The following is a 12,154-nucleotide window of genomic DNA, read 5'->3' as shown; positions in this document are numbered from 1 at the left end:
TCTGGTGGGCCTTTTGTGCCTCTGAAATTGCCATGTGTGGGTCTTGCTCTGCCTGTAGGTTAGGTTACCCTGGCTTTCAAATGAAGCACGTGTTTTCAGTGATTAAAAGCAGAGCTCATGGCGCCATTTTATACATTGCACTTAATTCGTCATGTTTTTTTCCAAATTTGTATTTCATCCTCTCCTCACATAACGTCTCCTTTCTCACCTTTGGCCCTAATTTCCAAATCTTGGGTTGAGGAAATCTTCCAGTTTGCTTTTGTCTCTGTCCGAATTTTCTCTGGCCTGCCTTTTATTTCTGGGTGATGTCAAGTTGTCCCCCACCACCCCGCCCCGGCCCCGTCCGCCCTCATAGTCCCTCTTCTGCTTTCGAAGTATTTTCTTAACCTCTGCTTAGATGAGAAGCCAAAGCTCAGCTCCCTTTTATATAAATGTTGTACCTTACCCATAAATGTGCCTTCCTGCAACCTTTGTAGGATTTTAAGGAAACAGAGGAACAGCTACAACAAAATGGGGAGAAGAAGTGGTGGCAACTGTGGCACCAATCTACGTGTGTCAAACATCTCTCACGAGGTATGGCAGATGATACTGAATTTGAATATTGTGGCAGCAGGACTCCTGTGGAATCTTACTGCCGAGATCCCTTGCTGTTTTGTCTTTGTGAGCGATTTGTGCTCAGTTTTCCTTTTGGTGCATTTAGAGTATCAAACAGAAAATTTTTTCTTTTAACAAAGGAAACTTTAACCAGCGTCTCTCGGAATTCAAAAACATTCCCAATTGCCATTGGATTTTCTTAAAGGTGCTATTTTGATTGATCGGGCAGTGTTCACTTTCCACATTATAAAAAAACATTGGTAAGGCAGAAGGGATACCAAAAAGAATAACCAAGTCCCAAACCTAAAGAAGTTTGAAATCTCCCTGACTAGCCTTCTGACCAACTGACAAGTTTGGTTATGTCAATGTTATAGTGTGGCCACAACAGCACAGTTGTCATCCAGTCTGTTAGTGTACCAGTGTGACATAGCTGAGAGGAGCTTAAGAATCCGTGAGGGAGGTATTTCAAATTCAAACAACTGGGCCTCACCCTCATCCTAGTGAACAAGAATCTGTAGGATTTCTTTTTTTTTTTTTTTTTTTCAACTAGCATCTTTAAAATACTAGGGCCCTGGTGGCATAGGGGTTTAGCATTGGGCCGCTAACCAAAAGGTTGGTAGTTCAAATCTACCAGCCACTCCTTGGAAACCTCATGAGGCAGTTCTTCTCTGTTCTTGAAGGGTCACTATGAATCAGAATTGACTCATCAGCAACAGGTTTATTTTTTTAAAAACTCCCCAGGTGATTCTCATGTAGAGACTAGACGTCATACATATTATCACAGAGAGCAGAGAATTAATTTTATTTTTCAAAAATCTCCAGAGAAAGATAATTTGCAGTCTCCCTACTATTTCCTTCCGATATTCAACTATCATTTCTATCAAGAGATACTTCCTTGTGGATAAATTAAATCCTCAGGCTGTATTTAAGCTTACTGCTCCCTCCTCCTTAGTGTGGAGATAGCCCCTAAGTTTCATTTGCATACCGCTCTAGAGTTTAATTTCTAAAAGGTTTTCTCAATTGAAATAGAAAATAGCTAAGTTCACCCTAAAAAAATTACTTTTGTTAATAAAATAATCACGTCTTCACTTTCCCTTTACCAGAATAAATTTTACAATCCTCCCCTATACACACCCCACACTTTTTTTTTTTTCCATAGCACTATGTACAATGTCAGGAACTTAAATAGTAGATGTTAGTACCTTTTTCTTTCAGTTCATCTTTTTGGCTTTCAGATCTGGTACTCAGTTATAGAAAATTTGATGAATGTGCCACTGTGTACCAGAGACACACCGCATAGCACATTTTATTTTTTTTAATTTATTTCAAAAACCTTTGTGCCATTATTTTTAATAAAATGAGAATGAAACCATAAATTATTGTAAAAGCCGTTCCATTTTCTGACTAGTAGTGTTCTCAAACTGAGCGTAGTTGGGTAAGAACATTGTATGCTCCTCAGAGGGTCTGATAGTCAGGTGAGAGAGCTTTGTGCCTTTTGTGGTCTTTACCTACCCAAAGGACATGTGAAATGATGTACTTGAGCTTCTTCAATTTTCTTAACGTTGAGCTTATTCTGAAACCAATATCGTTTTAGAACTTACCTAACTGGAGTTTGGATTCAGAAGTACCTGTTCCTGAAAATAAAAACCTCCCACCTGGAAGGGATAGTGCATCAGGTGGTAAGAAATCCGGAATGTGCATATTTATAATGAATAACTGTCATATTAATGGTGAACGTGTATATTTATAATAAATAACCTTCATTTAATGGTGAATGTGTATATTTATAATGAATAACCCTCATATTAACGGGGGCTTATTTCGGATATAACCAGTGTTATGTAACTATTAATTGTCATTTTCTTTTTCATACCTATTCTTTCAGGCACAATTAACAAGGTAAGGATAAATGTTTGGTTTTAAATAATTCACAAAACATATTGTTTTGAAATTATACGTACATTTTTAAAATTCCCTTCCTATAGGTGAAATTATAAATTGTATTTCTTCCAAGTTCTTCGAACAAGTTACAGCTTTTACAATTTTACAGGACTGTAAATTGGTCACTAAATTCATTTTTATTATTGTTTTTTTCAAATAAAAATACTTTAGCTGGAAATTAACATTATAGTGAATATAGCATCTTCTAGTCATTGCCAAAAGGGAAGTAGTCTCAGTCCTTAAGATGTCTTGAAGCTGTTGAAATGGTCAGTATCTTGTTATGAAGTAGTAAGAAAATCTTTCCATTTGCTCTTTTGATCAAAATATGAAACACTTAACTGTTAGTAAAATAAAGACCATCTTAATGATATTTCAGGCTTGTTCGTTAACACTGTTTAGTAGCATTTATAACCAAACCAAACCAAACCCAGTGCCTTCGAGTCGATTCCGACTCATAGCGAACCTAGAGAACAGAGTAGAACTGCCCCATAGAGTTTCCAAGGAGCGCCTGGTGGATTCGAGCTGCTGCCCCTTTGGTTAGCAGCCGTAGCATTTAACCACTATGCCACCAGGATTTCTATATTTATAACAGTTTGTGTTAATTTCTGCTGAAATCAGTGACAAGCAAATAATTTATGCATAAAAGCAGGTATCATAGGACTTTACTGTATAATCCTTGGTTAGAACAAGATTAGGGAACAGAGAGGTGTTGTGTTTAAAAATCTTCTGCTGATTTATAGAATCATCTGGAAATTCCAGTAGATCAGTTGATGCTAGAACTTAATTTGTCAGAGCATGCTCACAGAAGAACACAGGTGAGATTTTATTCATCGTGCTCTTAAACTATTCTGTTTGAAAAATTCATGCAGTTACTAAAATAATGACCATGACTTTTATATTACCAGAATAGTAAACAAGGCATATTTCAGTTATGGAGTTATCCTCTTAATGAAGGAAATACTGTGGAGAGCAGGTAAGAGAATATTTGTGTTTGTAGAACCCAAATTAATGAGATAAACTTAAATACAGATGAGTTAACTATCTGAAATACAAGGACAAAAATGAACTAGAAAAATACTGTGGGTGAATAGTGGGAAATTATGGAAACTCCCCCTAAATTTAGAAAGTGGCAGGCAGACCCCACAGACGTAATCATAATGTGGGTAGTTAAGAGTTGACCGTGCCCATACAATGAGGTTTAGATTGAGTTTGGACTTCAGATTGAAGGGGAGACAAACTAGAAGAGTAACATTCCATGTTCCAGGAACTGTCTTAATCCCTTGCATGTATTAACTCATTTAACACTCACGACAGTCCTATAAGGTAGGTACTAATATCATCATCCCTGTTTTACAGACCAGGCAACTCAGGCACAGTTAGAAGTTAAGTGACCTACCCAAAGTCACACAATTCATGAATGGTAAAGCCAGTATGTAAAAAGTGGCTTAGCCCAGAGTCTGTGCTCATCACCAGTATAGTGTATAGTTTCTCAGACCTTGCCTGGGTTTGAATTCTTCTTTTTTGGTTTTTAAACATTAGTGTGTATTAGATCCTCCAGGGTGCTTCATAAAAATGCAGGCTACTGTTATTTGGAGGAGAACGAACATTTATTGAGCACCTGCTAAGTGTTGCTCTTATAGACAGTGTAAGATACACAGTGTATTGTTTAATGGAGATCCTGAGTTCTCTTCCTCTCTTTTTTACTAATTTTTGACAGTAGGGCGGTTCACTTGCCAGCAGCTGTCTCCCAGTGAGAGGATTTTACCTCTGTGAGGCCAGGGTAAAGCTCACCTTAATGTTATAATTCAGGAGCGATAGGGAATTTTAGCGACTGATGCCCTAAGGGCATGTTGGTACCAGTAGGGATAGAAAAGGCTATTTTTTAAGAGAAAACTCATCTTGGAACAAGTATTTTCAAGGTAAGTGGTCAAATGAAGTTATGTTTCCAGAGTAGAATTTTGCCATAGTAACAGTGGAGCAAACCTATGGTAATGCAGGCAGGAGAGTGCAGTGGCTAAGATCTTGGGCATGGTATCCCACCACCTGGGTTCAAATCCCAGCTCCACCACTTACTAAATGTGTGACCTTGAGAAAGGTGCCTCATCCCCCTGTGCCTCGGTTTTGTTATCTGTAAAAGGTGTAAAATAGAAGTGCCTGTCTCAAGGGATTGTCATGAAGTTTAAACAGAATAATGTGCTTGATAGGTTAAAAAAAAAAAAAAAAAAACCAAACCCAGTGCCGTCAAGTTGATTCCGACTCCTAGCGACCCTATAGGTAGGTGAAAAAAATTCGCTATTATATTGAAAAGGGCTAATAATGTTGCAGAATTGGAAACTTGGTATCAGTGAAATATTTCATTACTGAGGTTTTTCTCAATGTACCTTCAAGAGGTAAACAGAATAAAAGCAATGGCAACTTTTATTTAGTGTTGAACATTTTACAAAATTGGTACATTCGTATCAATTGTCTTACTCACCTACTCTGAAGTTGGTGTTATCCTGTCCGTTTTGACTTCTCACTAGTGGTAAAAGGCTCAACCGTAGGTCTTCTGCCTCCAGACTTCAAGCTCTTTTACCGCACTACGTTGACTGTTATTAACTGTAGATTGAAAGTGATTTTCCTGTGGTTTTTCAAAGGCAAGGAGAATACCTAGTATTTGGTTAAATGAATAAATTTCTGTCATTTTGATAAAAATGAAAGTATTTTTCAACATTTTAGATATTACTTTGATATCTTTAATGTAAACTGCCTTAAAAGCTGCAAGAGGATATTGAAACTCTCTGTCAATTTATGCATCAAATCATCTTCCAACATCAGCATTTCTAGTAAACTTAAAAAAAAAATAAAAAGAAAGCAAAAGAAAAACTACCTAGAAACTCAATGTTTTTTGGCCTGGCTTTTTTACAATTTTCATTTTAATACAGTTCCTAGAAGCATTACTCCTAAAGTAAAAGTGCTCTCAGACGACAATCACCGTGGACTCAGCCTAGGGTCATCTTTGTTTGATAGAAGTTGTTTTGCTTCCTTTTGGGATAATTTTTAAGAGCCACAATGGCTAAAGTAGAAGCCTTTCTACAGTAACCGAACTACATTCTTTGTTTCCTTATCTGATTCTGGGTCAATAAACATTTCACTGTAATTTCAGTTCGAGTTGGATAGCCTCCTTTTTAGATCATAATTGCATTTTTAATATATTCATAGGCTGGTAGATACAATTAGCCACTTTAAACTGGTGGCTTTTCACAGCCGCACTTAGCCATGGTTAGGTAAAATGATCTACTGGTCCTCACCTGTGCTGTCACAAAGAGAGGCCTGCTTAATATTTTAGTCTATACTTGTACATAATGATGTAGTTTTGGAGTCAACATATTTCTGTGACAGATATACAACCATTGGAACTAAACATTTACCAATCTTTAATAAAGGTGACTTATTCATATCATTTCAATAGCATTTGAATTGTTACTCATTAATTAAATTTTTTTTTTAAAGGGATTTCAAAATATCTTCAGTAGAAACTGGCTTTAATGTGAGCGGTAATCCCATGAGGCTCTTCGCTCTGAACCACTCACTAACAAGTGCTGTAGTTGATCAGCAAGCTGGTCCTTACCCTGGTCTGCAGCAGCAGATGCCGTTAGGTCTCTGCTGGCCCTATGCAGATGGAGACTTTTTTAAGGACAGAAATGAAACTCATATTAATTTATCTTCAGCTATAGAAAGCAGCAGTAGTGAAACTTTATCTGCTTTGAATTGGAATTTTAAATATGCAAACAGCAGTGTGGAAGAAAATTTAACAGATGAAAGTGATTTATCAGAAAACGAAAAAGCAAATGATACTTTACTCAACTATTTTAAAAAGATGGACCTGAACTTAAAGCCAGAAACAATAGAAAACTTTGAAGAGTCTTTCACAGAGGAACCAAGTGAAGTCTTTCCATACCCCGATTTTCTCCCTCCACCTTTCAATACTCTGGACTTGCACAAATTAGCCCTCTCAAAATCTGAAAATTGGAAAGCCACAATGGAACCACCAGAAAGCTCTGTTGAACACTTGATAACTCGTTTACTGGAAATGGAAAGAATACAACATATGACAATACAGAAGGAGAGGACAAGACTGCAAACTAACTTGTATACTCCAGCGGTTACTGAACGACCCTCTTCCTCCAAAGCTATACCCAGAGTGAGACAGCCAAAACTTTCTGATTCTTTGAGTCTTCAGACATCTTGTGTAGATAAAAGTCGAGAAAAAAGAAAAAACAATTCTGGTTCTTGCAAGCTTGAACAAAATGTTTCAAAATGGAATTGGAGCCATGCTGGAAAATATAGGTGGAATTCTAGAGCAACATCTCTGAAAAGTTCATCCACCACAAAACAGTTGATTGCAACTTGTGATGACTTTAAGAATCCCAAAAACTCCATTTTAAATCCATGCCAAGAATTCTCAGCCAAGCCTAGTACTGCCCAAACAACTCAATCACTGGTTAAGATGGTCTCAACAAGATGTCTGCCAACAAGGTCTCCAATACCAATTTCACCCGTACCTCTGACTTTTCCTGAAAATCAGAGAGAAGAAATTAAGCCACCAAGGACCAAAAAGAAACTTTATCAAAAAAATATAGTACTGAATAGACCATTCTATATTCAGAAGCTAAACTGTTTATCACCTTCATTTATAGCTAAGGATAAGTGCTCACCCATTGACCAAAAATAACCCTTTTTTCCTCATACATCTCAATGTGAGCCAACCTATTCCAAGAAGCCTAGCTAAAATATGGCTCATCATTCCAAAACACACACACACACACACACACACACACAAACAATTGCTTGATGCAATGTGGAGTGGAAGTTGTGAAAATTACTGCTGAGATGTCTATATATAAATCCACGGGCTTCTGTGATGACATATTTGACAGTCTTTTGTATGTTATGTTTCAAAGAAATGTTTCGCTTAGTAAACTAAACCATTCTATTCAAAAGATTGTTCTTTTGTTATGAATATTTTGCAGTATAATTCCATCATCAATAAATGCATAATCGACTTATTGCTGCTATAGTTGTTTCATTATGTTCTTTTATACATAAGAGTTGCAGTGACATCTATCAATGATTTTTTAGCCCTTCCCACTCTGGTACCTTTCTTTCCCTTTCCATCTTCACAAATCTCCTTTATCAAGGATAGATTTTCACCAATCCTTTGGGCATTTGCTTGGCCTTTAAAAGCTAAAAAAATTGCTATTGTATTAAATTAATATATGAGGTCCTCTAGATCCTCCTATAAATCCTTTGAGACTTTCCATTTCCCAGGCTCTTCTTGGTCATACACATAAAAATAGCATCAGTTGTTTTTGTGGTCAAGCCACAGGTTTAATGTTGGAAACAACCCTCTTCTGGCTCAGACATAATGGTTTTAAAATGTCAAAGGAAAAATGGGGAAAAGGTCACTGTCCACACAGCAGCCAAACTCTGATGTGAATAGATTTTTTTTCCCCCTAAGAGAGGGCTCTGTATTGCTGGAAGTCTTAATTATTTGAAACTCAAATAGTTAAAGCTTAATTCATGAATCAGAGAAAAAGGAGATCTGCACATGACTGACAGACTTTACTGCACCTAAGAATCAGGGAAACAAAAAAGCAAAGCCTGGGGTTCTTTACCAGACATATTGAGACAATCTTTGGGAGTAGGACCCAGAGACCTGCATTATAAACACACACCCCGGTGATTTCCATGCAGGTGGTTCTTGGATCACGCTTTGAAAAACATGGTAAATGAAGAACTTGATGTAACATGCATAGATCAGAGGTTTGGATGTTTGGGATGTAGTGTGCTTTGGTTTTAGTGAATGGTTGGTGAATTCAGGCTAGTTTTTCTGAAACATTAAAAAATAATCATGGTTAAAACTTCAAACATTAGCCAAAGGTACAAAATGAAAAGTAAAAAGCTTCTTCCTACTGCACCCACCCCCCACACACAAAGGCAACCACTATTAACAGTGTTTGTGTCTCATTCCCAAAAATGAGATGGCATATTCGAGTGAGGGTTGGGTGAGATGAATTAAAAGGTAATTCAAATAAATGTTGAAGAGAGCACCTGTAGCTCAAGCTGCTTCTTTTATACCTTTAGTAAAAGAATAAGGCTCAAACCATTTTCTCAGAGGCAGGGGTCAGAGTATGCTTAGTTTTTAGGTTAATTACTTTCAAAGAATATTCTGAAACCATAGCAACACATTTTATAAGGCTTAAGTTTTTGTTTTTGTTTTAAAGTTCATAAAAAATAAAATTAACTAGACAGGGGCCCTTATTATAATGGAATTTTATCTGTATCCTGTGCAATTAGTCTATTATCCAAAGTGGTGTAACATCTCTCTCACAGAATTACAGTACAGAATGGACTTACATTTTCACTCAGTTCCTAACTTGCAGCAACCGATTCTTATTTCATTTGTCAACTATCTTTACTCTCATCTCTGCAATTCCCTATAACTTGAGTCCTGAACCTTACTTTTCTTTTTCAATAAACTTTATTATTTAGAGCAGTTTTAGGTGTACAGAAAAATGGGGCAGAAAGTATAGAGTGTTCTCACCACCACCCAACAAACACACTCCTGTTAACATCTTAGATAAGTCTGATACATTTGTTACAATTTATGAACTAATATTGATACCTTATTATTATTAACTACCATCCACAGTTTACATTAGGGCTTACTCTTTGTACAGTTTTATGGGCTTTGACAAATGCATAATATCATATATTCACCATTACAGTATAATGCAGAATAGTTTCACTGCCCTGAAAAGGCAACCACTGATCTCTTTGTCTCTGCAGTTTTGCCTTTTCCAGATGTCAAATAGTTGGAATTATGTAGTATGTAGCCTTTTCATACTGGTTTCTTTCACTCAGCAATACCCATTTGAGGTGCCTCCATGTCTTTTTGTAGCTTGATAGTTTGTCTTCTTACCTTTGAGTAACACTTTTTTATCTAGACGTACCGCAGTTTGCTCATCCAGTAACCTATTGAAGGATATCCTGGTTTCTTCCAATTTTTGGCAATTATGAATAAAGCTGCTATAAACATTCATGTGCGGGTATATGTGTGGCCATGTGCTTTTCAATCCGTTTGGGTAACTACCTAGAAGCACTATTGCTGGATCACATAATAAGCCTATGTTTAACTTTGTGAAAAGCTGCTGAATTGTCTTTCAAAGTGGCTGTACTATTTTGCTTTCCCATCAGCAATGAGTTAGAGCTCCTGTTGTTCCACTTGCTGCCTAGCATTTGGTGTTCAGTGTTTGGTATTCTAGCCATTTAAAAAGCTGTGTAGGGTTATCTCATTTTAATTTGCAATTCCCTAATAACATAAAATGTTGAGCATCTTTTCATGTTATTTGCCATCTGCTTATCTTCTTTGTTGAGCTGTCCAGGTCTTTTGCCATTTTTTAAATTGGGTTGTTTGGTTTCTTATTGTTGAGTTTTAAGAGTTTTTTTATATATCTTGGATATAAGCCCTTTATCAGATAGTTTCTCTCAGTCTGCGGTTTGTCTTTTCATTCTCTTAAAGTCAGTTTTGCAGAGATTTTTAATTTTAATGAAGTCTAACTTACCAACTTTTCTTTTATGGATTGTGCTTTTGATGTTTTATGTAAAAACTCATTGCCAAACTCAAGGTCATCTAGATTTTCTCCAGTGTTATTTTCTATAAGTTGTATAATTTTGTACTTAACACGTAGGTCAGTAATGAATTTTGTGAAAGGTGGAAGATCTGTGTCTACATTATTATTATTTTATTATTTTCTTTGGCATGTGGATGTCTAGTTATTCCAGCACCATTAGTTGAAAAGACTATCCTTTCTTCATTGGATTGCCTTTGCTTTGTTGTCAAAGACCAGTGAACTATATCTGTGTGGGTTGATTTCTGGGTTCTCTGTTCTGTTCCACAGATGTTTGTCTATTCTTTGTTTAATACCACATTGTCTTGATCACTGTAGCTCTAGAGTAAGTTATGAAGTCAGGTAGTGCCAGTCCTCTAACTTGTTCTTCTTCAATATTGTGTTAGCTCTTCTGGATATTTGGCCTCTCCACATGAATTTTAGGAGCAATCACTTTGCCAATGTCCACATGGCAACTTGCTGGGATTTTGATTAGGATTGTATTTGATAATATTAATTCTTGCTATCCACGAACATGGAATACCTGTCCATTTATTCAAATCTCTGATTTCTTTCATTAGAGTTCTGTAACTTTCCTCCTATCTTATACATATTTTGCTAGATTTATAAATTTCTTCTTTTTGGGGGGGTGGTGCTAATGTAAATGGTGCAGTGTTTTTCATTTCAAATTCCAGTTCTTCATTTCTGGAAAGCATTTGACTTTTGTATATTAACCTTGTATTATGCAACCTTACTGTAGTTGCTTATTAGTTCTAGGAGGTATTTGTTGATTTTTGAGGATTTCTACATAGACAGTCCTACCATCTGTGAACAAAGACAGTTTTATTTCTTCCTTCCAATCCATATACATTTTCTTTGATTTTTTTTGTCTTACTGCATTAGCTAGGCTTCCAGTACGATGCTGAATAGGAGTGATGAAGGGGGAAAACCTTATCTTCTCAGACTTAGAGGGAGAGCATCTAGTTTTTCATCTTTAAGCATATTAGCTGTCGGATTTTTGTAGATTTTTTTAAATCAAATTGAGGATGTTCCCCTCTATTCCTAGTTTTGCTAGAGTTTTTATAATGAATGAGTGTTGGATTTTATCAAATGACTTTTCTGCATCTATTGATGTGATAATATTTTTCTTCTTATCCTGTTGATGTAATGAATTAAATTAATTGATTTTTGAATGTTGAGCCAGCTTTGCATACCTGGACTAAATCTCACTCGGTCATACTGTGTAATTCTTTTTATACATTGTTGGATTTATTTTCCTAATATTTTGTTTAAGGTTTTTGCATCTATGATCATAAGAGATATTGGTCTGTGATTTTCCTTTCTAGTAATATCTTTGTCTAGTTTTGATATTAGTGTAATATGGGCCTTATAAAATGAGTTACGAAGTGCTCTCTTTGCGTCTATTTTTGGTAGAGCTAGTGCAGAATTTGTATATTTCTTCTTTAAATTTTGGTAGATTTCAGCAGTAAAGCCATCTAGGCCTAGTGCTTTCTGTTTTGGAATGTTATTAACTATTGCTTCAATTTATTTAATGGATGTAGGCCTATTCAGATTATTTCTCCTGTGTGAGTTTTTCTTTCAAAGTAGATTATCTTTCAAGGAATTGGTTTGTTTTATCTAAGTCATCAAACTTGTGAGCATAGAGTTGTTCATAATTTTTTTTTCTATATTGATTTTTATTTATAAACAAATCCACATAAAATAAGTCCAGATGGTAGCAGAGGCAGCTTGCTGCTGACTTGCTTACAAAGGAAGCAAATGGACAGCAGAGTGGGCGGAGCCAGACTCCAGCCTGGAGACCTCCCCTCCCATTCACTTTAGGGCTTCCTGGGCCTAAAATCGTTGGGCCCAATCTTCTTCTAAAGCATTTCTGGCCAGAGCAAGAACCTGGTGTTGGGGACAGACTGTCTGTGGACAGGGTAGGGCAGGGGCTCACATTCCCTTAG

General features: G+C 36.4%; 1 protein-coding gene across 1 annotated transcript; it reads left to right on the top strand.

The window, feature by feature from the left end:
* The first annotated feature begins 510 nt into the window (after positions 1-510).
* On the top strand, positions 511-7,249 carry FAM217A (family with sequence similarity 217 member A). Its single transcript, XM_049874633.1, has 6 exons — positions 511-573; positions 2,189-2,273; positions 2,480-2,493; positions 3,276-3,350; positions 3,441-3,508; positions 6,028-7,249. Exons 1-6 carry the CDS (start codon positions 511-513, stop codon positions 7,247-7,249), a joined length of 1,527 nt encoding a protein of 508 aa, XP_049730590.1.
* Positions 7,250-12,154: the final 4,905 nt, after the last annotated feature.

The sequence above is a fragment of the Elephas maximus genome, chromosome 1 (genome assembly GCF_024166365.1).
Source record: "Elephas maximus indicus isolate mEleMax1 chromosome 1, mEleMax1 primary haplotype, whole genome shotgun sequence".
NCBI lineage: Eukaryota > Metazoa > Chordata > Mammalia > Proboscidea > Elephantidae > Elephas > Elephas maximus.
The sequence above is the reverse complement of the archived record's forward strand: the minus strand, read 5'-3'. Positions and strand labels throughout refer to the sequence as shown.